This window comes from Pavona decussata, unplaced genomic scaffold (assembly GCF_977016875.1).
Source record: "Pavona decussata unplaced genomic scaffold, jaPavDecu1.1 SCAFFOLD_156, whole genome shotgun sequence".
Classification (NCBI taxonomy): Eukaryota; Metazoa; Cnidaria; class Anthozoa; order Scleractinia; family Agariciidae; genus Pavona; species Pavona decussata.
In genome coordinates, this window is record NW_028145568.1 from 2,717,071 (window position 1) to 2,744,206 (window position 27,136).

The 27,136-nt window shown below is 39.6% G+C and overlaps 1 protein-coding gene across 1 annotated transcript in view; it reads right to left on the reverse strand.

The window, feature by feature from the left end:
• Window positions 1–27,136, reverse strand: part of LOC146465285 (E3 ubiquitin-protein ligase HERC2-like) — a 67,782-nt gene that overhangs the window by 36,946 nt on the left and 3,700 nt on the right. Inside the window, exons 4-25 of the mRNA XM_085128485.1 lie at window positions 26,559–26,729; window positions 24,310–24,510; window positions 21,949–22,103; window positions 21,450–21,595; window positions 18,968–19,081; window positions 18,339–18,510; window positions 17,546–17,819; window positions 16,068–16,271; window positions 13,505–13,730; window positions 12,572–12,976; window positions 10,454–10,956; window positions 9,623–9,659; window positions 9,277–9,368; window positions 8,604–8,821; window positions 7,779–8,035; window positions 6,676–6,863; window positions 5,420–5,725; window positions 4,823–4,996; window positions 4,110–4,246; window positions 2,984–3,488; window positions 1,915–2,101; window positions 1,016–1,201 (exon numbers count right to left, since the gene is read on the reverse strand). Coding sequence (XP_084984611.1) covers window positions 1,016–1,201; window positions 1,915–2,101; window positions 2,984–3,488; window positions 4,110–4,246; window positions 4,823–4,996; window positions 5,420–5,725; window positions 6,676–6,863; window positions 7,779–8,035; window positions 8,604–8,821; window positions 9,277–9,368; window positions 9,623–9,659; window positions 10,454–10,956; window positions 12,572–12,976; window positions 13,505–13,730; window positions 16,068–16,271; window positions 17,546–17,819; window positions 18,339–18,510; window positions 18,968–19,081; window positions 21,450–21,595; window positions 21,949–22,103; window positions 24,310–24,510; window positions 26,559–26,729 — 4,858 coding nt within the window. The remainder of the gene's footprint in view (window positions 1–1,015; window positions 1,202–1,914; window positions 2,102–2,983; window positions 3,489–4,109; window positions 4,247–4,822; window positions 4,997–5,419; window positions 5,726–6,675; window positions 6,864–7,778; window positions 8,036–8,603; window positions 8,822–9,276; window positions 9,369–9,622; window positions 9,660–10,453; window positions 10,957–12,571; window positions 12,977–13,504; window positions 13,731–16,067; window positions 16,272–17,545; window positions 17,820–18,338; window positions 18,511–18,967; window positions 19,082–21,449; window positions 21,596–21,948; window positions 22,104–24,309; window positions 24,511–26,558; window positions 26,730–27,136) is intronic.

Genomic DNA, 27,136 nt, shown 5'->3' on the forward strand with positions numbered 1-27,136 from the left:
TATAAACAACACGAAGACAATTCGCACGTGTTGTGTCGTTCGAAGCACGCACTCGGTATCACGTTACTAGTTCAATGACAGATCTTGTCAACGATCAATTAAGATAATTAACGAGAAAAAATCTTTTACCCCCGATATCTTTCGACAGAAATAACATTTTCTTCTGATTTTTTTTTTTAAAAGAAAGCTCTCAAGCATATCTATTTGAAAACGTTGAAACCTCAAATATGGCAGCGATCCGCGCGCGGACGGTCCTGAAGGGTGGCTGATACCTTAAGTTAGCCGCGTCTAAAATCGTTTTGTGGTTTAGCTCCATTTTCTTCAGAAACATTTTATAGACACTGTATAACTTTAACCAGCTCCCAGTTGGCTTGATAGCTCAACTGGTAGAGCACTGCACCGGCATCGCAGAGGTCATGGGTTCGAATCCCGTTCAAGCCTGGATTTTTTTCAGGTTTTCTTTTCGCAACTGCTTAAGTTGCGTGTATACAGCTATTTCGACAAAGGTTGTCCAAACGAAGCGTACAAGCGTACGCGACAATGCTGAAAGGTAGTCCGGGAAATACTCAATAAATTTCAATAAAAGCTCAGAATCCATATTGCCCGCCATCTCAAGTCTTCGCTGTACGGTCGAGGCGTTATGGATTCTGAGCTTTTATTGTAATTTATTTGGTATTTCTCAGACTACCTTTCGGCATTGTCGCGTGCGCTTTTACGCTTTTTTGGACAACCTTTGTCGAAACAGCTGTATAACTGCGATGGTCACTCAAACCCTTTAACCCCTAACATCAAAGAACAAATTCTCGTATCTTGTCCCCATACTTTTCTTATAAAAGTACTGTGGAGAAGTTATTAAAGTATCAAGAAAATTCACCTTGGGTGATCACATCCATAATCCTCATAACCTCAGGGGTTGAATAAACAGTGATATCACAAGGAGAAATTTGATGCTGATCATTGTTAGGAACACAACACTATAAATACCGCTACAGATAGGCTATACTGAGACACTAACCAATCGTGCCCGCATCCAGGAGATTATGTAGAAGACTGCTGACTGTTCGGACGCTCTCGATCTGTAGACTGTTGCCATGGAGACCACATCCTATTGCGAGTGCTTGCAACAGACAGACACATGAGTGGCGTATCAGAGCTGTGGGGTGTATCGACTGGATTTCTGTTTTTTCTTTCTTTGAATCGTCTGTAAAATCATCAGACAAGACACAGCAATTTCTTAGACTACTTACAATTGAGCAAACTATGGTAGGTTCGTCCAAATCTATCCTGAATTTCAATACGAATATATGAAAACATATATTTGAACTACGGGTTGAAGAAGACCCTCGCAGTTCAGTATTTAGAAGCACGATAGCTCAGTTGATAGAGCACTGCAACGGCATCGCAGAGGTCATGGGTTCCAATCCCGTTCAAGTTTGAATTTTTTTCAACTGGATAAGTTGCGTAAACAACTGCGAGATTCTTATTAAGTATCCCGAATTTGCCACTTCAAGTGTAAACTGGATACCGTGGCGGGTTCTGGCTCGGTCAAGTTGGAACGGAATCCTGGAGAGTTCGGCTTAGTCAGTGTAAACGTGGTCTCAAGCAGTTGCTTTCAAATTTCCAACAAAATACTGCCAAAACTTGTAACCATACGTTACAGAAATACAAAAGCATTATACAGTAAATCGATAGGAAATACCGTTACAGTGTTCTAACATTTTCTGCCTCGGTTTTTATGGCCATTCTTCCCACTGTGGGCTTTTTACATGTTAAGCGTACGCGACAAGCAGTTGGAAACAGTGGTGATCATTATTTCAGGCCTGCATACAAACGATCGTTTATGAAAACTTCGGTCCTTTCCTCTTACTTATGAACATGACCCATGTGCACTTTCGTAAGAACAACCCTCCCTACCTTTCATGTCTTCCTCCTCCTCCTCGCTGCTTTCTGGTATAGGTGGAGGCCCTGCAAGCTTTAGGTCATACTTTCCTTCCTTGCCCATGCGATATGAGTTGGTGCTGCCAGTGTCCCACTGTATACGCACCCAGCCATCCTCTCCGAGCTCCCCTATAACACGGCCCTCGCTGGGTGGAGGCCCATCCTGAAGGCAACATGGAGAGAGAATCAACAACGTTGAAAAATGGAAGTTGTTGAGCAGAACTTTGTTGCGGTGTAATTTGTTTTTCCACACAAAAGGCAATTTCAAACCAGTGCGAGTTTATAACTGGAGATTCATACGAGTTTGAGGGTTAAGAACATTGCGTAACAACGTACTGTAAAAAAAGTAAGCTTGCAGACAACGCTGCTTTATGTGAACAGTGCTTGCGTTTCTAAACAACGAGCTCCAAACATGAAAATGAAAAAGAACACTCATTCCTTAACACCTCATTCCTTTACAACTCCACTAAGAAACCTAAACTGAACCAGAAGAATTTCTGAGTATTGCAAACTGAGAGCTTGTGCAATTTTCTGGTTTCATTGAATTTCTTATTAGACCAGTTTCAATGCAGTAGAACCACATGAGTTGCCATAGTCGATGGTAACAAAATAAAATAAAATAAAATAAAATAAAATAAAAATAACAACAACAACAACAACAAAGCATAACAACAAAAAAAAAGCAAGTGATAAACTGTCCACAATCCACTATTTCCCCGTGTACTGGCCAAGCTTGATCGCTGAATTCATCGAGCTTCCCTTTTCAATTAATCGCTGAGCAAAGCTTTGGAGGGAGGGGGGAGGGGGGAGGGGGGGGGGGGTATGTATATTTTTCTATTCCAAATGTTCGATCTCCAAAACAGGAAAGCGGAAGACTGTTAAAAGTCCAAACAAAACAAGCGCGCATTGTATCTAGCAAGCTGCGAGTCCTCCTCTATTTCTCTTCCAATTTCAGTTGCATACTGAATTTGACAGTCCCTTACGCGCGAGTGATTTGAGGTAAAATGTACGACTGGTCGCAGTCTAACAGAACATGTTGTGGTACCTGATCTCCCCATTTCCAGTCTGGACCCCGCACCACCCGAGTGCCAATCTTCATTCTTTTGGCCATATCCGGCCCCGTGATGGGTAGACTGGGGGTCTTCTTTGCGGCCTTAGCCTCGTCAATGATAGCAGCCAGGTTTGATTCCTCTTCCTCAGTAGCCTCACAGGGTCCAGCCAAACGCATAATGGTCTGAGTCAAACCAATAGTACCTGAGTTAAGTATCAGACTCGTATCACTCGCGTTATGTTCCGCTGTCAAGATCCCCAGGGTGGCCAACAGAAACCGTGCCACAGGGAGTGCACCCAGACACAGACCACCGTGAAAATCGTCTGGGGCGGTGTTAGGTCTTGATTCAGCTTTCTTGAAGGTAATGTCGGCGTAGATGATTGCTTCCCTTAACGTGTTGACAGCCCAGTTGTTTATCCTGCGGAAAGCTGTTTCTAAAATTACGCGATCGTATGGTGGGATGAGTCCGACGTCGGCTGTGCAATGTGGAACAGCGTTGCTGCAATTGACAACAGAAAAATAACAACTACTCTGATCAATGCGAACCAATCCTTTGGCAACTCTCCAAGTCAATATTAAATAGTTTCAAGACAATTGATTGTTTGCCTGGAAATATGGTACCAGTAACAGTTCAGCTGAACACTGAATGAAAAAGAGATGAGAGACAAAATCAAATCAAATCTCCAACACTCAATTACTAAAAAGGGGGCTATTGTAGAAAAGAAGTACGCAAAAGAAGTAATTTCCATTAGATATTTTACAACAACTGTCAAAATTATCGCGCGATGATTGGCTCGTAGCTGTTGTCTATAAGAGTGCAGTGCAATAACAATGACATCAGATGTAACGCCAACGCTTTCTCAACTGAAAAATAAAGCCGATTCCGCACGTATTGTTTCCGTGTTGTTGTGAAAAACAAATCGATGGCAGTTTTTTTTTTTGGCCTATACTCTTATACACCATAAAGTGTTCAAAACTTGGCAGTGAAAAACTTGGCACTTGAGTTTTTAACATTTTACTTATGACATCATTTTAGGGTCTATAAGAGACAAACCACACAAGAAAAAACAAAACAAAGAAAAAAACAAACAAAAACAAAAAAATAGAACATTACACTTACTGAGCTTGGGAATGAGCGGAAAGAAGACCTTGCCAGCCGCACAAGATCGAGTATCGTACAGACGGAATAAGATATTCCTTGGACACAAGAGACAGTAGAGTTTCTGCTCCTTCCAGCCTTCGCCGGCCCCTCTCAAGCTGCAATAATGTTTACATAGAGTTACGTTGGGTGATAAAACAACACCAAGCATTTGTAGAAAAATAAAAATGCAGTGCATTGCTAGAAATTTAGGGCACTTTCCATTTCTCAGAACTGGCAGACCAGATAGGTCAGTTCTTAAACGGAATATACCAATTTGAAGGATAAGTTTCGTCTTAGTCCTTCAAATTTCTTCAAAATAGCGCATACCATTTTCGGAGTGATTACTTTTAAAGATTTTGCAGCACCACCACTTCAAAATGACGCATTGGATTTACAGACTGGCTGGCCTGATCGGCCAGTTCTGACAAATAGAAAGCAATTTTAGTTCTCCAACAATTTGCAACCGAGATATTTGTTAACTCTTCGTTCTTCGGTCATTTTTTTTGGAAAATAAATTGCAGTGTAGCAGCCACATTCCAAACCGTTCTTTTTGCCCAACTAGCCTTTACAGTAGAAATCTCAAATAGAAGAAAGATCCTCGCAGTTAGTACGCAACTTAAGCAGTTGCGAAAAGAAAGCAAGAAAAAAATCTGTAGAAATCATCTCAAAATTTAGCCATGCTGGGCGCATACCTGTCTGTGAAGACATTTCCTAATTTTTTCCACATCTATCAGCTCATCATGGAGGACAAACTCCTTGATGTGGTTCATCAACAGAGTCTCTGCAGAGGAGCCGATCATTCGCTCACGGAGCCACTTCACTTTGCGAGCACTGGTCAGAGAGGTATTCAAAGCTGTGTGGTTAACCTGTGACATACAGAGCAAACGAAACGAAAGCGAGTGAATTCACCAACAACAAATAGATTATGCATGAACTGATTTGTACACGCGAACAGCAGACGAGAAAGTGAACGATAACGCTTTTTATTTACTTAGTACACAGAACGTGAAAGAAGTCTTAAAGTTAGTTAGTTGCTTGGAGTGCAACATTTTCATGTACAGAATGGCATCTACAGTTGCAATACGTGGCCACTTGCTAGATGGGCTTGCACATTAAAACAAAGCATGTCCAAATTTGGACGTGGTGGTTGGGATTGGGATAATTTGATACTTGATGCTTGCTTGTTGCTGGATTTATTTAAACAATCGGCTTCTCTGTGATCCCACAAGCCGCACTCTAGAGTGAACCCTGCTGTTGTTTAACAGAAAGGAGTCGGTGGTTTGACTTACCTTCTGTTTACTCTTGTGTTCGACATTTTCCTTCTCCTTCAAAGCCTTTTCCTCCAAATGATCAGCATCAGAAATGACAGCTTCTTCTCTCACAGTAGGCTTCTCTCTACCTTCCGCATTCTTCTTCTCGCTGATCATCTGCCGAATAATCCGCGCCCAACGAGGACGAGTGTTCCGTATCCTCAGCCGGGAGAGGGTGACCACCTCACTGGACATAGCTGGGTGCAGCTCTGTAAACAGGAACTGGCATCTCTCCAGCGCTGGGCAGCAGACTTCTTCATAAGAGCGAGATGATTCTTGCCGTGCCTACAGTGCAAAGAGATTCAAAACGTGAAGCTCCGCGCGAAAACAGGTACTTTCATGGGAATTATTTTGCGCTCTTTAACCTTTTTTGTGAAACATTTTGTATACTCTTTTTAAAATTATTTTATAAAATACTTTTGGAAACATTAATAGAGCCAAAATGGCCCACGCTGCCAGAGCTTAACCCAGTTTTTGTACCATGAAGCAGCTAGGGATATTATCACTCCCCCCCTGGATGGGTTGCAAATCCCTGGCTGGTTTGTCCCCAGCAGTATGACGCTGGTGAAAAAACACAGATATGAAAAGACCAACCTACCCTCGAATCACCGACCCTCCGACCGTCTGATCAAAAGTCCGACGCGCTAACCACTACACCACCGCTCTTCCAAAACGTTTACTAAACTTTTACAAATATTCCTGAATGGAAAATGTTTCAGACCCTTTCGAAAAAAACCATTCCCGACTTTTGAATGTATTAATCTGTATATCTCGGTATGCCATTTTTTTAGTATTTTTTTCACAGTGAACAATATGCTGACGGGAAACATTGCCAAAGGCCAACATGCCACCGATGGAAAATACAAGTAGTAAACTTGCATAATGCCAAGACAGCAGACGTAGATCTACACAAAATTATTCAATATAAAGTATGTATATTTATGATTGCCATTAGCCCGAAAAGTAGCATGGCCAGTAGGTAAATTGACTTGTACCTGTACACAACTTAAAGGACTGGTCAAAAAGTATGGGGGGGGGGGGGGGGGGCACATGGCCCACCCCTGTCTTTTGACACAAAACACATGGCCCACCCCTTCTTTTTGGCACAAAACTGACTGAACCAACCCTAAATGAAGGTTGAAAAATTACATGACCCACCCCCTATTAAACATGGATTATTTGGTTTCATAATCCAAGGAAACCACATCTTGTGTATGCCAAAATTATAAACCTACCCTCAAAAGCGCACACTTTGTCTGATACACAACTTTAAGGACCTCACTGACAGGTTTGGGGACTGATACAGGAGGCAAGTGGGATGATGAACTCTGAGGAGCAGAGGTTGTAACATCCAGAGATGATCCTGACCCCGGAGAGATGGGTGAGTAAGGTTCACCATCTAATATGCTTAGGGCTGCATTGCCTGTCAGAGAAAAAACAAACAACATTTTACGAGGGAGTATAGAGGTTTGTGTTAGTCAAAGTTAAGGCAAAAATTCTTATTTGTAGACATTACGATGTACTGGATGTATTCCGAATAGCTCATCTTCATAGAGACTGTTGAATACCTATTAAAACCACAGTGAGCTCAAGGAACAGGATAGCTGAAGCAATTGACGGCAAACTGCCCCTGTAACCAGCATGACTGTTAGCTGATCATGACTGTCGCTTATTGTATCCGATCTAACTCTCAAAAAATCCATATTCTAAACGATCAAAGAACCGAGGTTTGTTGTTGTTGTTGTTGTTTTTTTGTTTGTTTTTCACACGAAAATGCGTTTGGAAAGAAATGCCACGTTGTCCACACCACGATAATGATTTTGCCATCCAGCTAATTAAGCCCCCCATTGCCTATTGTCAGTAACAAGCCATTTGAAACTGCCTTCTATATTTGGTTGAGGCTTAGATCAAACCAAAAGAACGTCATTTACTGCACTATTGCATGTTATGTGAATTTGTCCCCTGCTACTAAATGCAGGAACTCCCTCATTGGCAGTCTAACTATCACACATTATTATTCAACAAATTGTAACACTGCCCAAATATGATCATGGTGCAATCGATATTTGTCGTCCGTAGTCAACAGATACTGTATCCTGCGATATACGTAATTTCGTGTGACGGGCAGAGAAATGGCAAAACAAATACCGTCTTTAGCTTTTCTGTAATAAAACTGCGCTTTGTTATCAATGTGTTGAATAAAAAAACAATTATCCTGCTCAATCTTGCGGAATTTCCCCTGATTTTAGCTAAGTATCAGGCGACAACCCACGCGATTTCGCACGATAATTGTTAAATGCCAGCCACTGTTCAACTGAACACAATTCTTCCACTTTACCCAATTCCTGGTGTTTCAATAGGCAAGCCATGAGCATCCTTCCAACTTTCTCCACTGGGTGATCAGCAGGGAATTCTATCGGCAAAACAAACCGCTTCTGTTTACAGAACCGTTCAACAGCAGCTAGAAATTTCAAGGCAATTTCATCCTCGACCTTGCTCTCAGCAAGAGCCTGAAGGAATGGTTTAGCAGGATCACCATGTGAAATCTGACGTGTGAATGGTTCACTCTTGTCTTCTGAAGAATCCTTCTCTTTTCTGTAGATAAAATAACAATCATTCCCTGAAATACTCATAAACTGCAAGTGGTTTCTTACCCAAAGAATAATATACAACTGGTTCACGTACAAAGTAAACATTTCGATAACATGCCTGATCAGATCCGAAGTAGACTGTCAAAAGATTCTAAACTCTAAACCATACACCCAAAACTCTATTAATGTTAGACTCCAGACACAACCCTTGACTCTAAAGACTTTAGAGTTGAGAAGACTCTTGACGCTACACTCAATAGTCAAGCCCACTGTAGATTCTAGACTATAAACTGAGGCAGAGTGACACCAAGTGATGTTCCATGGGATGCAACTCGGCTTGCAAATTGCGAACTGCGACATGTTTGGGCCAAATAAATTTACTTCAGTAGTGTATACCACTAGATAATGGACATACCCTCTTTCCCCTCCCCCCCCCCCCCCCTGGCTAGTTACTGATTCTACTTTTTGCAGTGCATCGTAGGACGCCAATGTAAGACTTGGCATTTGCCCATTGCCGCCGGAAATGTAACTGGGGTAATCATTTTTAGTCCAAAAAATCTATACCCACTGACCTTCCAACATTATCATCAGGTACAGCAGATGTCTCCATTCCACCAGAGAAGAAATCTGAAGCCAACCACCTCTCATTTTCATCCTCCTCAGCCATGACGGGAGTACTGTGAGCCAGATGACAGGCATACAGACCCAGCAACAGGCCCAGGGTACGCTCACAGTCAATCAGTGGAGAAGAGACTGACAAAGCACTGTCCAGGGCTTGCTCTTGATTGGGCTGCAACAAAACAGATGCTTGGTAAAAACGTAGGCCACTGTACGCCATACAGTATGTTAGTTTTTCTCATTCTATCTCTGGCCCTGAAAAAGACTAACTGTACTAGTTGAAATATTGGCCCAAATAAATAAGCCCTTTACCGTAGTGTCAGTCCTGATGGAGGGGGTGGGGACTAGCAATACCCCTAGTTAGTGGGCCTTCTTCCTCCGTTTGGACATGGCAGTCTCCAACAGACAACATCTCGGATAACTTGATTGAAGAGATGACTTGACTTCACAGACACTTCAAACTACAAGACATCTTTAAGCCCAAGACCCACAAAGGCATCTGGCGTATTCGATCCGTTGATTGTTTCTTGGTAAACTTCGTAACTGTGAAATGTTATGGTCTTTAAGATACTTGTTTAAAACTGCTAAGGTAACCCTTGCATAAAGGCATCGATTTCTCTTACTAACCTCTACAAAAATTCCAACAAAGAAAGCCTGCATCATTTCTCTTACTTCTACAGAATGTTTGGTTTCCTCGAAAATTTGAGTGGCATCAGACGCTGTTTAAAATGAATAAAACAAATCACAAGAAAACGTAAGTTTAACCCTTATCAAAAGTAGTTGCACATTTTAATGATTCTATTCACGCAGGGAAATCTTATTAAAAAAAAAAAAAACTACTTGATATTTGTAATGTACGTTTTAATAGCGCTTCAAAATGTAACAGCACGACACACATGGATATGTAGAAGACACTTTAGCTCGTAACTGAAATTATACTGCACGGACTGTATTCACTCCAAAAGTTGCTTACCTGCATATGATTGCAGCAGTTCTTTGCCACAAGGAGCCTAAAACATGTTACATGTAAATGAATGTTAACAAGTAGAAATCACAAGTGAAAAACCCCTCGGGGAGTATTAGTAATAAAGTATTGTATTGTACAGGGCACCCGTAAACTGTAAGACTGTTTGTAGTTTCCACAGTTTCTCACGATTGTGTAGCATAGGTGTTGGTCACGGCATTTCGACCGCTATATCATGTAGCACCGTCATTGTTGTTGACAGCCGGGCACGTTTCGATCCTCGCTTAGCACCAAGATCCATGATCAAACAGACCTCTGCAGTTTCAGAACATGGCAATGAGATCGCACACTATCAACTCTGGGACAAGGTTAAGACAAACATCACAACATCACAACAGCCAATCGGGCCACAGTGGACACCAGAGGAAACAGCGTGCAGTCTCAATAAGGAGACCAGCTGTAAATATTGCGGTAGAAACGTCGCGATCAACACCAATGCTTCACAATCATAAGACAACCCATGAACGTTAAAATTGAAGAACAGCTCCCCCCAAAAAATCTGCCGGCCGACTGTCGCTGAGCTGTCATTCGACAGTTCGCCAGTGTGGCTGTTTCCTCGAGAAATACAGTGAGCCATTTTCTCGAAACTTGAATCACGTCCTCGTGTGAATAATCAAGACTGTTTCGGTTCAGTGATCGTCGCAAGAATCGAGTATCGAGTCGAGTTTCGAGTGAGTCGAGTCTCAATTCTCGACTCCTATTCTTGAATACGCGATTCTCGTGAGGACGGTGTCAAGACTGTCAGTTTTCTCTTAACCGGAACTGTACATGTAAACAAACCTGATCTTTGAAATCTTGAAGATCATAAACTTTCCCATGAATAACAACCCAGAGTCCTCCATCTTTGTTGTGGTTTTCCAAATCCTCGGGCCTTATAAATGTCACATCACCATCAGCCCTCCGCCGAGCTGGAGTGGGGCTACCTATCCCACCAGGCCAGGCCAAATCCTCTTCGTCTTCCTTCTGCACCCCAGGGGCGAGCCTGTTAAACTTGTCTAACAAGTCTAGAAGGCCACTAATGAGAGGAACAGTTCGAGATGAGTCCATTACACTTGGCATGCAGGTCTGCAACAGAACCATGGCGCTCAGGAATTCAGGCAGCAAAACACCGGTTAGCTCGCGTTGGATGATCTGGGAAGACACTACAAAGTGGCGCGGACCATTTGATGCCAAGGAGGAGGCGACGGGAAGGATTTCACCAACATGGGCACAAACCAGCGTGGTGTATTTATGCAGAAGCAATGCAGCACCATGTTGTTTGGTACTTAAGACCCTCTCTTCACCTTTGAAAACAATGAAAGTATTTAATTCTTCGAATGAACATCCAGTAGTAACTAGCCTTAAGCTCGCTATGAGTTTGCAGTAGTACATTTAGTAGTGTGCGGAGTGCCATATTCATGACAGCATGAACATTTATGTATTATTTTATTTCAATTTCTGTTTATGTTAGATTGTATCAGTACCATGGGAAGTGTTGTCGGTAGGTGGCATTTAAAACGAGTCTTCCAGTTAAGCAGTTTCTTCACTAAATAACTGACCTTAATAGCAACAAGGCGTCTGCATTACAGTAAGTTGGTGTTCATTACGCAGAATTCGAGCACATTTACATACAGTAGCACTTGAAAGTTGGTTACGGATACTAGAACCATTTGGGTTCATGGCGAATGAGTGTAGTGAAAGTTAACTTGGCTGTACTTCGGTATGTTTACTGGTCGCACGGTGACACAGCAAACCTGGCCTCACAGTCTAACTGTTGAAGAAACTATTACTTACATGTACATGCATGTACATGTATTTCCATTGTGTAACCACTTGATGTTATGAACCATACAGTCATTACAACGATTACACTCTGTTTTTATTATTATTATTATTATTATTATTATTATTATTATTAGAACGTCTAATTTTGGAGCTGAGGCTGAACGTTCTTATATTTTTTGCGATTTGAGGCTGAAAACGTTCTTAAGATGTTCTTAAATTACATAGTATACACTACATGTATTTCAGTAAATCAATGCGGACGTGACCAGGAAACCTATCAAAGTGCATTGCCTGCTGAGATATGGTATCAAGAACTGCTGCTTATGACAAACCGAGATGTGTGTCACCGTCGTTAATGTTATACAAAACATGCCCTTGAGTATTTTGGTTAATTTACATTTGTTACCTTGATTTTATATACAGATTAGCAAAATAAAAACGTTCTTAATCGACTCTCAGCCTAAGGAATGTTCTTGATACGTTCTTAAAATCTTGGTTAATCCCAGCCTCAACGTTCTTATAAAAAAAGGTTCTTAAAAAAAAAAAACACACACAGTGTATCCACAAACTAATTTTACAGTAAAGAGATTCAAGTGCTGACGTTTCGAGCATTAGCTCTTCGTCAAAGGGACTCGCTCTGACGAAGGGCAAACGTTCGAAACCTCAGCACTTGAATCTCTTTACGGTGACCAATTTACCTTTAACTATCGACACTGTTGATAAAACCATTTGTCTCTACTCCCCTAGGCCTAGGGTTTCCAGCTAACCTTTCAAGGACTAATACCAACACTGCATCTCCTCACTGTCTTTTCTGTATCTATTATGGTACCTGTCGAGCACTGCACCCCCTTATCCATTTATTAATTTTACGGTACATTAATACTAGTAATAATCATGGCTTAGTAAAGTGCGTTCGATCTCATGGCATCCAGAGCGAAGCGAGTCAACCCGCGGGACTTCACTTAGCCAGCGGGATTCAAAGCTCTCGCATCAGTGTGAAATCAAGGCGAGTGGTCAGCCAGTCCAAGATGGCGCCCAAACCCTGAAATCGCACAGCATCCAAAACGAAGCGACACGAATAGTTTGCGTTCTTCTAACATCGAACACAATTAATATATAGTTCTTAAGACTGACCTTTAATTAAATACCAAGGCCTGTCATCTTCGTGGTGCAAGAAAAAACTCCCGATGAGAAGCCTCTGTAGCTTCAACAGTAGCTCCACTGTCATGGGTCGGGGCGGGGGAATGTACGGCCACTGAAGAAAAGGAGGCTTGAGAAACAACTGCTGGAATTCCTCCAACACTTGTGTGGACGATGTCTTCAAAAGCTGCTGTGTTAGATGGAGTAAGGGCACATCAATACCTTTGTCCTTACTTTCGGATGTCTTTTCCTTTTCATTTTCACCTGCACCCGCCTTTATTTCACTGTCGATGGCAGTCTCCAAGGCTGATTCAAGGCTTCCTTCCGCCATTAAGCTGCTGATTAGAAGGTCTGACATGAATCTCTTCCCAGCTGGTGAAGATGTTGGCTTGTCACAAGCTGTTGAAAGTTAATATAAGAGGGGCGGTGGAGGGTCTTTCTGTGAGTTGTGAATTGTCATCATTAAGATCATTTTGGCGTGAAAATGTACTGTGATTGTTTCTTTTCATGTTAAACATGATCTACTACTGCACATGTTTATGCAACTTACTTTAATTTCCATAAATTTCAGGAGGGCAGACTTGCTTTGAGATGCTACCCAAGTTTTTAGGTCATTTACAATTTAATTTTTAATTTTGATCAATAATTGTTATTATTGATCGATCAAATGATATAATTATAATTATTGATTAATCGTCCAATTGATTAATATTGTTGGATTAGTCAAGATAGATTGGTAGATTGATTGATTAATTGATTATTAAACGTGTAATTGGTAAGTCAATTGTAAAAACAGTGTAATATCCGTTGATAATGATGAGGACCGCCTCTGTAAACTTGAGATACTGTACATTTAAGAAACGAACTTTTAAAGGAACACATTAACGCCGAATGTTACATGTATCAGTGACCGCTGCATCAACTCACTTTCAATCAACAGCTCTGTTAAGGCCCTAGCGCGCTCCTCTGGTGTCGGCAGTAACAGCACCCAGCCACTTCTCAGTGCCCCTTGTGCCGCAGACTGTACAGTCTTCAGGACACCTTTGTTACTTGCTAGTGTAACAACCTGTTGTTTGAGCGACTGAAGCAGTTTGCTTCCAACTCCAAGTCCTAAATCCTCTGCTTCTACATTGCCAGTAATGGCTGCATGGAGCTGCAGATAAATGAACAAATAAATAAAAGATAATAAATACAGCTGTAAATGGGAATTTCAGTGGAATCCACGGAGTCGCTCTTCTCCCCACTGTTTCCAGGTCGAATTGGAATTTGGAAATGTTGGTTTTTGTGGAGGGAGGAAAACTGGAGAACCCGGAGAAAAGCCCTCAAGGCAGGGATGAGAACCAACAACAAACTAAACCCACATACGGTGTCAACTCCGGGAATCAAACCCAGGCCACATTGGTGCTCCCATATATCAAAGTTGGAAGTGGACGTTAGTAGAGTGTTTTCCAAAGTTTGATTTAAAATGTATATTTTTATGATATTAAAGTAGGGGTTAGTACATTGTATTGGTGTAGATTGCTTTAAGCCATTTCCAAACTCTTCGAACGCTTTTCATTCAACTAATTTATTCTTGTTACCATCATGCTTCCACCAATAGTGTACAATGTAGCTCCACTGCTCACTATATAAAGCACAAAGTCATACAACCAACAAACTCTAGTTGCTGCCTTAATAACTGGCTGCACGGTCATGTTGTCTCACTTGCGCTTTAATGTACTTCTAATTATTGCACCCTTGGACTTACAAAGTCATGTAAATGCTCATGTTTCCATCATACACTGTATAGTTATGTAAACCAGCATGGGTGCTACAGTTTGTAAGGCCATTAAACTAGGTTCATGAGACAAACATCCTGCACACTGCTAAATTTGAATACACAATCATACTTACAGTATTCCATTGCACATGCCACACACTGGTTGGATTTGAATACACAATCACACTCATTCCATTGCGCATGCCACACACTGACATTCAAATCCTAGCAGTGTGTAGGACATTTACACTTGATATACAGTTTATGGTATGCTAAAAACAAAGATTAAATATAAAGATCCAATTGAAAAAAGTTTAAGGTGGCCGAATACAGTTTTTTAGTGTACAGATGTTATAAGATTGTTATTTGAAAACTATGTATTTCTGGACGCCCAAAATTGGTATGGTGTAAGACCAACTAAGAAAGAATGTATTTTCGTACGTCTTGTTGAGCTAAGTATCGTTTCCATGGCAATGCAGCGAACTATTAAACGTCCATAAATAGTAGGTTTCCATTATTTTTAGAAAATGTACTCATTAGATTTTTTTCCATTTTTTGTATCCAGAACAACTCACAAAACACTGACACAGTTGCACTATTTTCATGTAATTTTAACAGAGAGATCTCCTGTAAATATTGATTTTGCATTTTAATGTTTTGTGAAGATACCCTCTGTTAGATTTAGGTTTCTCTTTGTAGGTGCATTACGCTTTTAGGGACCTATTTTCATGCCAAATTTCAGGGAATTCTAATGAGCTGTTCCTTAGAAAACAGTTCATTTCCACGAAAACAACCAGTCACAAATTTTTGGTCAAATGCGCATGGCTTTAATTAGGTTTCATGGCACAGATGAAAAGCATTCCAAAGGTCGTGGTGAATGACTTTTTTGCTCGGAAAGAAAAGAAAAAGAGTCCAGAAACGAGAAACCTAGTTATTTATGATCAAAACTTAACTTTATTAACCATTTCATGTGAAATTGAGGGATCACTTTATCGACCGCCGTATTTGCTTACCACAATCCTAGCGCGCGCTTAATAGCATCACTTACAGAATCTGTAAAGCACGCGCAAACTGCGTTCAGCCACCTTAAGGGACACTGAATAAAAATTCAGGACATATAATGTCTATAGTAATTAAGGAAGGTGCCTACTAATACCCAAGTATTTTTTTGCAATTTATGACTATGCGGAAAAAGCAGATCTTAGCAAGGGCTATTGGAATCCAAAAAGAAAATTGGGGGTTACCCTAAATTTTTAAGAGATAACTGAGCAATATCTCTAAAAAGCGCCTAAATATGAAGCAATGTATGGGATTTGCTTCCATAATTGAAGCTTAATTATCTCTGAAAAATGCATGGTTACCCCCAATTTTCTTTTGAGATACCAAAAGCATTTGCTAAGTTCTACTTTCTCCGTATAGTTTTAAACTGCACAAAAATATTCCTGTACTAGTAGGCACCACCCATAGGAAACCCGAGTATCTCGAGATGCGCAGAACATATGTGCAGTAACAATAGTAGGCACTGTCCTTAAAGATCTGTTCCCTTCTCCTTCCACATTCTTGCTTTTAATGTAGTATGTCCTACTGTAACACTGTAATATACCAAGTACATTGCTGGCGAACTCATTAGACTAAGTCGCTAAAGCAATAATAATAATAATGATGATGATGATGATGATGATGATGATGATAAATTATAATTCAAATGAAATTTTTTAATTCTTAACTCACCTGAAGTCTGAGCAAGTTCAATGTTGCCACAGCAATACATTCCTTCTCCTGTGGGGGAGGGGGCCAGTCCAAAGCTCCTGTCAGGTCCTCACTCACACGCCGCAGAAGGGCATCGAGATGTTCAAATGTCTTCTTGCACACATCAAGACAAAAAGGAAGCCGCAGTCCGACATTCCAGTGACCAGCAGATGACCATGCAAAACTCTACAGAGAAAGTAATTAGTAAATAAACCCCTTCAGATGGCTGGTATATTGGATGACGATGTCCAAGGCTGAATGATTGTCCAAAAAATGAACAGTTACCCGGGAAGAGAAGCTTCAGGGCAACTGTGAAATTTTGAGGACAATCATTAAGTCGTAGCATTATCATCATTCGATACAGAACAGCAAGCCAATAAGGGCTTATTTATTTTATAACCTTCTGATTAATTTCTGCAACGTAAGCGCATTACTATTGAAACACACAGAAGAGACAGTGATGGTCAAGGCATGATTGCCAGCAGGCAAAACCCATTTGTCTGGCTTTCTCCATTTTATTGCACTGACTCTAACTAGATTTGAACAGCCTAAAAGTGAACTTTTTCTTTGTTGTTGTTGTTTTTTGTCGAAAAAATCGGGTGATGGATATCAACTCAGACAACCAGTTGCTATCGTCGGTTATTATTCAACACAGTAATAATAATTATTGTAACCTGCCTGAATATGGTCAATAAAATGTATATGTGATTTCATGTGTGGGGGAGAAAAATGACAAAATAAAAATTGTCTTCAGCTTTTCTGCAATAAAACTGCCCTTTGTTGTCAATGTGTTGAATAATAAAAAAATCCTGCCCAATCTGGCAGAATATACCAATTTTAGCTAACTCATTGGCTAAGTACAGTGGATCAGGTGATATCCACATGATTTTGCATGATAATTACTGTACCATGTGATGCATTCACAAGGTGATACTACAGTTTTTCAATTTAAGGACGGTGCCTACTAAAAACGAAGTATTTTGTGCGGTTTATGACTTAGCGGGAAAAGTAGATCTTAGCAAGGGCTATTGGAATCCAAAAACGAAAATTGGGGTAACCATGCACTTTTTAGAGATAATTAAGCAACAAGAATTCCAAAAAGCGGCAAAATACAAAACATTGTATGGAATTTTTTTCCCAAATTGAAGAGTTTTGAAGCTTATTTAATTACATTGTATCTCTGAAAAATGCATGGTTACCCCTAATTATTATCTTTTTGGATTCTAATAACCCTTGCCAAGACCTGCTTTTCCATTGTAGTTATTAACCGCGGAAAAATATCTCTGTTTTAGCAGGCATCGCCGTTAAGAAACCCGACTTTCTAGGACCATTATGAGGTGCGCAGAACATATGTGCAGTAGCAAAGAAGGCACCATCCTTAAAAAACTTGAGAACAAAGCATTCCATTCATGAGTTTCCTGCCCAGCTGTCTCTCAGAATCAGCTCTACTAATCACCCACCTGTGCAGGACCACAGGCCACCCCACTGATCTCCTTGCTGTCTAACGTAGATATAACAGTAGGTGTTGTCCTAGCGATGCTAGAGGTGTCACCAAGCTGCCCTTGTTCATTCCTACCCCAGCTGTACACTTCACCATCTTCTGTCGCTGCCAGACAATGGACTGAACCTACAGACACGTCAACTATCTTCTTGCCAGAAAAGGCTTCAATGACTTTGGGAAAACGGACATGATCTTCAGAGGCATGACCAAGACGACCCCCATCTCCCTTACCCCTACAAAAACAAAATGTTAAAAAAATGTTTTAATTCAATGCCATGGCACAGTAGATAGTGTAGCCTAAGTGTATGTTGAATTGTATTTTTTTTCCTCTTTTCTTTGGATTGCCCTCATTTTTGGCAAACCGCTTAGAAGTACACTGTACTGAACTTTATTCAAGAAATCTAACATTGTTATTACTGCAGAGCTCGGTAAATTTTTGCAATTTTCAGGGTGGTCATTAAGTTTTTAGCCGTATGCTACATTGAGTTTCACACATCCCGTGAAATCTTGTTACTTCCTGAGTAAAATGACCCTTCAACCATCCCGATCACCTGTATACATCAAGGTTCTTTCAAGGACATTCAGCCTTACAGGTGTTACAGCCCTTAATGGTAGCTCTGGTTTTAACATGGTCTCTCGCCATCCATTAGAATCAAACATGATTTTATACATACCGGTAAACTTCCAAGGAAACAAAACAAATGTAATCATTTCTTGGAATTTTTATTTTAAAAAAAGGACTGGTTTAATACCATGTTAACACTTGTCCATCTCTTGTCAATGCCACAGAAAACTGAGATCCACAGAACACACGAGCGACACCAAGGCTCTGGACTTTGTCAATGGCCTTCGGAGATTTAAAGCCATCACTGCCGCCATGCCCAAGTTTGCCATAATCACCATCTCCCCATGACCACACTGTCCCTAAAATGCACAGAAAATTGCAAACAAAAAAGTCACTATAGGGTTAATACAGAGTACAGTGTATATACAAACACAAAATCCTTAACCAGGCAGTAAATCACTTAACAAAGCAAGCTCAATTTCGTTTACAACCTGGTTCACGATCGACAAGCTTGCGATAAACTCCATAAATTCAGCTTGCTGCATGACAAGGGTGTTGTGCTGTATCAACAACACTGACACTCAACTTGATATTCTCGTGAAACTCTCGCAAAAAAGTCAAGCCTTAGTACTTACAGTTTTTTCACCCTTTTGTGAGACAAGTGTCTCATCTCTTGAGATGTGACTCTCATTTCTTGAGATGAGAATCGCATCTCGCGAGAGGGTGCTAACTTACTTTTGAGCGGTACTGTAGTTTACATCCATGGCAGAGTGAGTAGAACAAAATAAACAAATTACCGGTACACTATATACTTACCATCATCAGCTACAGCAAGACTATGTGCATCCCCACTGCCGCATGCCACATCAATAACATGGTACCCTCGTAAACCACTCACCAGCATCGGAACAAGGTGATCTTCACTACTCCCTGGAGAGAAAATTTCAGGATAATAATGGACTGTTGCACTGATCAAAATGTATTCTAACTTTTCATCAGAGAGGGGAGAGAAGGAGTTAATGTATAATGTACATGTATGTGTATATATTACTCATGTCAAATAATCAAAGGAGAAGGAGAAATTCATTGTTTTTCCTCATTAATTATAATTCAAGACTCACAGACTCACAGCTAGTCTCCACGTTTTCTTTTTACATTCAGATGCACTGCATGTTCACGACATAAGCTTTCTTATATTGTGTAGTTCCAGAAAATATCCATACCCCCACCACGGAGGGAATTGGAAATTCCAGAAGGGTGGGGGGGTCAATGGCCCAGGAAATTCCAGAGGGGAGGGGGGGTGAATGGTTGGATAAGTTTCCAGGGTCAACTTCACGTTCATGTCAGACATAAATGTTCAAAATTGTAACTTACCAACTTTACAACTTCGTAAATCTTTCTTGAAGACATTACTTTGTTTAACTGTTTTAAAGAAACCCTTGTTACATTAAAAACATGTTTCCCCTATCCGAAAAGCCTTTGTAAGCGAAGTACTCCAACTGAGACAAGAAATCTATGTCTGCGTTGCGTGACTCAGTTATAATAAAACTGTTTTTTGTGAAACTTTCTTGCGTAGAAAATATTGTTTACTGGCAACAATTGAATTTGTATTAATGTTTAAAAGGGAAAATTTTGTATGGCTGTAAAGTGAAAGCCCCAAATTTACATAAAACATTAAAATATTTGTTTGTTATTTTTGTATGTTGTGCGGGCAAAGGTCAATTCCCGGGGTCAATTATAGCTGGTTTGTCAAAACTGACCCGTGTTAAAACTTATTTTGTCCAAAGTATTTCAACTTAAAGTCCAAAACTATTAACTTAATTTCTATGCCAAAATTGAACAAAATAGAGCCAATTCAACATTCTTTTAATGCGTTATTCATCTCATACAAAATTTGCATAAGAACGTGAACATGCTAATTTCGCTTTGCGGCTCCATTTCGTCTGCGGTTTCAAGTTACGATCTGAAAGCTCTATTTGTCTCCCTGCCCTGCTAATGCTTATTTTGTCCATGCTATTCCGATTCAATAGGAAAACTATTGACTAAAATAACTAGACTGAATGATTACCAGGAGAAAAATCATCAACTGAGTAGAACTAAAGCGATAATCTTTTTGATCTCTTATAATTCGCATAGGAACGTAAACATGACATATGCAAATTAAATGAAAACACATTTTTGCATTGCCGGACTTTTTTATTCCAACAATTTAGATTTAAAATCTTTAGCGAAGCTAATGGTAAAGTTTGATGTCAATGACCACAGGTAAATACACAACACAACAATTATTTCAGTATCAAGAGCTTTTTGGCAAAGTCTACCGGTGAAATTGAACGGCGCGCGCGCTCTTCGATAACGCATATTTTCTCCTCGTGTAGGCAGTTCTTGATATTTCTGAAATGTTCACATCAAACTGATTTTTGAGGCGTTCTTTTGAAATGAAACTTTTCCAGAGGGGGGTAGGGGTGTATTCTGTATTTAAGGAATTTCCGAAGGGGTGGGGGGGTTAAAAAAATACCTCGAAAATGGAAAATCCTGGGGGGTGGGGGGGTCCTATGTGAAATTCCCTCCGTGGTGGGGGTATGGATATTTTCTGGAACCACACATTTAGTACACAGTACATGTAAGATGGAAAGCTTTTACAAACCTGGCCTTCAACTCCTTCTTAATCATTGCAATACAAATTCTACCATAATGACGTAATGTACGAAACTGAAAGGCTTGCATACGCAGTAATAAGAATTTTCCGATATTTCAGAAACCCAAGAAAATACTTAAAATTACACAGCTTACATGTAATACACTGTTATTTTTTAAATTGTAATAAAATTTATATTTTTAACTTACTACCATATGTTTTACTTTTTTAATGTGATCTTGTTAATACATTTGCTGAATTTTTGATAGCCGCCATCCATCTTATTTGAAAAGGTTTCAAAGTTCATTTAATTTGCTTGCATTGATTTTTACATCCTTCAATTCAGTGTTACCCACACATACGTTAGAACATCTAAAAAGCCGTGAGCTATCCGTTAGTTTTCTACCTTTTACCAGATTATCGTTAGTGTACGCTAAACCAAAGAAGGTCACATATGTATCGTCAATTAAAAGACACTTTTACTGCTGAATATGTTGTGGTTAAAAAATTTTTGGGTTTAAAATTTCTCAAACCAGTTTTCCTTTGTGCAGTATTTGTACGATAATCTGAGACAAAGTGAAATAAAAATCAAACTGGTTTGAAACTTTTTAAACCAAAAAAATTTTGAACCACAACGTATATACATGTACAATTATTTACCATGTCCCAGTCTGCCATAGTTCCCTCTGCCCCAAGTGTACAGCTCTCCCTCAGATGTCACCGCAGCACTGTGAGTACTTCCACAAGCAATCTGAACAACTTGCTTTCCAGCGAGACCAGTGATCAATGTTGGTTCATCACAGAAGCTAGCAGGTAAACCAGTAACAACAATTACACAAGGTAAAGCCTGTTTTTATTGTCATTTATTTTTTGTAATCTTTGACTTGAACTACATGTACACTGACATCACTATCGCAGAACAGTTAAATGTTTCTTCTACATTACACTCTAAGTTACTTTCAGTTATTTCTATCTAATTCATGTGCTTGTGTTGACAGGTACATGGATAACGTTGTAGATTCTATCCATATTTAAAATTTAGCCCAAATACTGTACAGTTCCAGTTCTTCATGGGAAGAAAAACTTATACTATGGCCTTTTACCAGTCATTGAACTTTACATGAGTAACAAGATGATCAACCAACTGCCTCAGACTTACTTGACATCTCCATGTCCTAATTTGCCGCCATCCCCAGACCCCCAGGAATAGACCTCGCCCTCTCGGCTCAAGGCCATATAATGTTTACATTCTGGGCTTGTAGCAATCTTGATGATCTCACACCTTCTAGCGAGTGATTCAATCAGCAATGGACCCTGTAAATAGGAAACAGACAAGTTTAGTTCATCATCACGATGATTTAAAAGGAAATGCGACCCGTGAACAGTCAGTGATACATCAGTAATATGTACATGTACATGTAGATGTTTCTTTTTTTTCTGTTTTTGTTTTCCATTTTCTGTTTCCACGGTTGTTGTCATTTAATTAAAATGTCTTATTATAGTAATAATTATAATTAATCTTGTAATTAACTGGAGTCTTTTTCCAATGCATTTTGTACTGAAAAGGAAAACGAGAGTAGCGAATCCCACAGATTCAAAGTAGATTCACGAGAACATTACTCATGCAGAAACTCCATGTAGAACTTATAGTTTAAGGGCTGTGAATCAGGAAAATAAAAATTTTTGAAGAACAGCTCCCCCATAAACCTGACGGCTGACTGTCAGTGAACGGTCAGTTGACAAGCGGCCAACAAACTGCCAACAGACAGCTGGAAAATGGCAGACAATCGGCTGACAATTGGGCAACAAACAACCAACAGGCAGACAGATGGCCAACATAACATGTTCTATAGGCTGAATACCCTTGATGGATCTTGATGTTATGGGTGATGTTCATTGCTGTAAATTAATTTTCTTTTAAGCACAAAGCAACAAGTTTATAACTAGTAGTAATCAAAGATTAAAGAGTGCGATTGTACGGCCTGCTGCGTGACTTTTTTTAGGTAGCTCTTTCGTCCTTTTATATCTGTACGTAATGTGTAAATACCAAGGTGAAATATTTGCAATAAACGAAGCTGAGTTTAAAATTTCAGTGGCTACGTTGTTGAACTTTAAAAAAAAAATAGAAAGTATTTTCGGTCCGCCTGTTGCGTGACACCGTCGAACTTTAAAATAATGCACATCATTTTCGGTATAACGCTTATAATCTTTGAGAAAAACGAAACTTACAGGCCAGCATACTATTTTGGTCTTCTACTCAAAAGGTATTTTACCAAAATGCCGCGAAACTTACGCGACTATAAAGCCGTAAAAATGTCGAACTGAAGCGAGCTAATTTGCATACAGTTTTGAAAGACATCTCAGGGCCAAGGTTTATATTAATTCAAAGAGCGGATAACTCTATCCAGTGGATAAAATGTTCTCCAACCAATAGATTTTATCCGCTGGATAGCGAATTATCCGCTGGATAAAATAATCCGCTCTTTAAACAACCGGGGCCTGATGTCAGTTTCTGATGTGTGTATATTTCAGATATTTTTGTATTTTTGATTTTATACTAACGTAATACGTGACTCGCAAAACCTCGCGAACCTAGGGCTGGGTGAAAAGCCCTCTTTACCCGTATTGTAGCATCAAATGAGGAGATTAAAAGGTTTCTGAACATAGCAACGATTTTGATGAGCATGGTCTTGTCGTAGTTCCACAGGCTAGTTTGCGGTTGAAATCTATTTCTGACCCGACGAAATGTACAACAGGCGGTGTGCAACGCTGTCGTGTTCGATGAATTTATTTCCCACGGAAAATTATTTTACCGCGGCCACAAAACATGTAATTTCTTCAATGCAATCTTTCACAAAAAAGATTTCTGGAAGAAAGGGAAAAGATTCTGTAGAGATATTTCCATCCAGTGAATATTGATGAACATTGTAGTTGAAATGTGATCCCGTACACTGAATGTAAAACTTTCCCGATGTATGCAAATTTAGTCAATAGCGCGAAAACAAGGGGGCGACTCTTATACGAAAACGAGACTAAAAAGATGGCTTCAGCACGAAAACGAGGTCAAATGTCGTCATAAGTTCGCACCAGTTTCCCGGCCGACACATGCCCCTGCAAAACTCAAGCGGGGGCGCCATTTGGGTGTCCTTACAGCAATCTCGAAAAATTCTGCATAGCCGTACGCAGGTACACCATCTCGAAAGACACAGGACGCAAAAACGAAATTAGGCTTGCATTCTCCTTCGTCGAACGCAATAATTACAATGTATGTTCTGGCTAAATTACATGTACTTCTATCCAGTTGAGATTGAAAGTGGAACAAGTTCATTAAATGTAAGCACAGTAACAATGTTATAACAGCAAAGGTGGAGATCACTTTCACCACAACATATAGTTTTCCAGGATTTACATGTACAGTCTCAGAGCATAATACTAGGGTAATAATGTTAGCCTAGTGTTTAACAATCGAGTCCCACTGAAAAATATTCAGTTTCTAAAACAAAAAATATTTTTGTCTCACCTGGTTTTCTGAGGTGTACTGGCAAGTATAAACCTTGCCATTTTTTGTCAGTGCCAGAAAACACTTCTCAGCACAGCAAATCTGAGCAATACCAATTTCCACAAGGCTGCCCAAGGTGGTAGGACCTAAAGTATGGCCGGCATTTCCCCAGGAAAGCCAGCCCCACCCATACACCTCTTGAACAAGGGCTATACTGGGTGTCTGAAATAGAAAACAAAATAAAACTACATGTACATGTATAATCAAATTGACATGGCTGGTTTACAATTGAAGGGATATGTGGAATAAGGCCCTAAATGACTTTTGATGTAAGGTCAAATTCTCCTTTTATTTCACAAGCGAAAACAAGAAATTTGGAAGGAGATTCAAGCAGTTTATCAGAAGTCACTAAGGGCTTTTTTCCAGGCACCCCTGCAATTGCCCATTCCAAGTGGAGACTGGGAACAAATAGAAAATCCATGGAGTCCACCACAAGATCACAACAATATTTATTGTTAGTCAGCTTACCGAGTTTGAGGTTCTGTCATTAGATTGCAACCATTTAGGAGGCTTTCAAAAAATTTATAGGAAAAAAGAGAGACTTTGCATGGATTTGGGGGATGCCATCTCAGAATAAGAGACATTTGTGTGGAATTTGGGCGACCTTTGACGAATCACAGCCTGGTTACTATACGCAATAATACATAACCAAATGCAGGCAACTTACTAATTTTTATGTGATCCTTCTGGCGATGGGGTTTATTTCTTCATCATGATACAATTTGAACAATGTGTAAACTACAAGTAGGGCCCAGTCCCTTTATGAACTTCAGAATGGGCAATACAGTGTCAAAAATCATTCTTGACGAAATGTGGTTGCCATCATGGAGTACAAGATTGAGTTTGAGTATGACTTTTCAAATCTAGTTTGTGTGGTTTAGATAATCACTTACAAGTCAGTCATCAATCTTGTTCCTAGAGTCTCCTAATATCTGCTAAAGTAAACAAGGGAAGGAACAAGAGCTCTAGGGACATGAGATGATGCTCATGCGAAGTGTAAGAATACGGTATTTTCAGATTGGAGAGAAGCCTTAATTCCCAAAAATGTAGAAGGTATACATGTACTGTACTACAGTGTGTTACATGTATGTTATGTGTCTGGTTTTGTTGGCAGGGCTGATTTATTTGACTGATAAATAAATTGCTTTAATCTGTAAATTTTTGTATTATTAATTTTTCAGTTTAACCCTTACTCCCTCTCAAGTACCAAAAAATCCCTGCACATGATGTTATGGATAAAAAGTGTCGTTTAGATACATGAGGTACACAGTTAAGATTTTCTGGAAGAAAAGTCATTAGTCTATGACAAAGCAAATTTCGTCAATTATCCGGGATATTTCAGACATAAATTTGGAGAACAGAAAATACAGCTCAAAATCTGGAGATTACAGACATAAATCTGGAGACCGGGAGATACGGTTCAAAATCTGGACACTCCCGGATTATACGGGAAAGTTAACAGTCCTGGTACATGTACACCTGTACATTCACAGAGCTCCCAGGTGAGGTTTGGGACCTTGTTTTTGTGTCTGAAGTTTTTTATTTATTTATTTAGTTATTTATTTATTATTTATAGCAGTTACAAGCATGCTAGAAACTATTGTAAAAAATTGAGTCTTTTGAAATTTTTTCACCAAACTCGTGACATTTTTCATCAAATTTAATCTTATATTCTTTTCTTCAAACCTTTGATTTTTATGTCCTGAAGGGTATTTATAAATGACTTACTAATGGATAAAACTTGCTTTGTGTTAGAGGCTAACAGTACAGTTCAGTAATTTTTTTGGTCAAATTTGGAAAAACCTTCGATAAGCAATTCCAACTTGGTGGTGAGGCAACAAAGTTTAATTGCAGAGGAAGTTGCCAGGACTGCCTAAAGTTGTAGATGTTTCTGAGGATCAGCAGCGTTTCAATATCATTTTCAAACCATCTCAAGATACCTAGAGTGTATGTGCAGTAGAAAAAGGAGGCACCGACATTAATAAGAGCAGAGTGCTTGGCCTTGCACAGTATATCAAGGTTGCACTGGATGTAAATTAAAACTGAGAATGCCACTTTGTACATGGTTACTTTTGATTTGAGGAGAGTGGCAGATTTACAGCAATTAATAATTATCAGTATAATTTTAGTACATGTACTACTAACTGTACCTCATGTCAATGTATACAAAATATAAATTAATCTCACATGTGAAATGCATGACTTGGTACCTTTTGGTTTGTGGAGAATGGCAAGTAAGGAGCAGCTAGTCGATCCAAGTGTGAAATTAAAACAACACCACAGTGTTGCAGCTCTACAAACTCTGATTCATCTTCTGGGAGCGCCAAGTAGCGCAGGAATGACTCTGTTGGACTCACTTTTGGCATGCTGGATGACAATACCTGAGGATCACAAACATAATTGTACAGTAAAAGAATAACAAACTACAGTATGAGAAAGCATTAATTACAAATTATGCATGACAATTCAAAATTAACCACTGTCAACATACTTAAGGCTATTCCAAAGATCTGCTGGGTAACTCTTATGAAAAAATACTTTTTGCAGCCAAATTAAAGTTCATTTGTTCATTTAAATTTTAGGATGCCAGGTGCCTCAGAGATGTCCAGATTTCCAGATGAATTCTATAGTTTATTAGCTTTACAGTGGTATTAACAAAACATGCATAGTTTTCTAGGGTTTCTATAAAAACAGCATGCACACATGTACAATTTTTTTCTGAGGAAACCCACAAAGGTTTGGAATAACCTTTAGTTAATTTTTCTGCTTTTTTTTTTACATTGCTCTG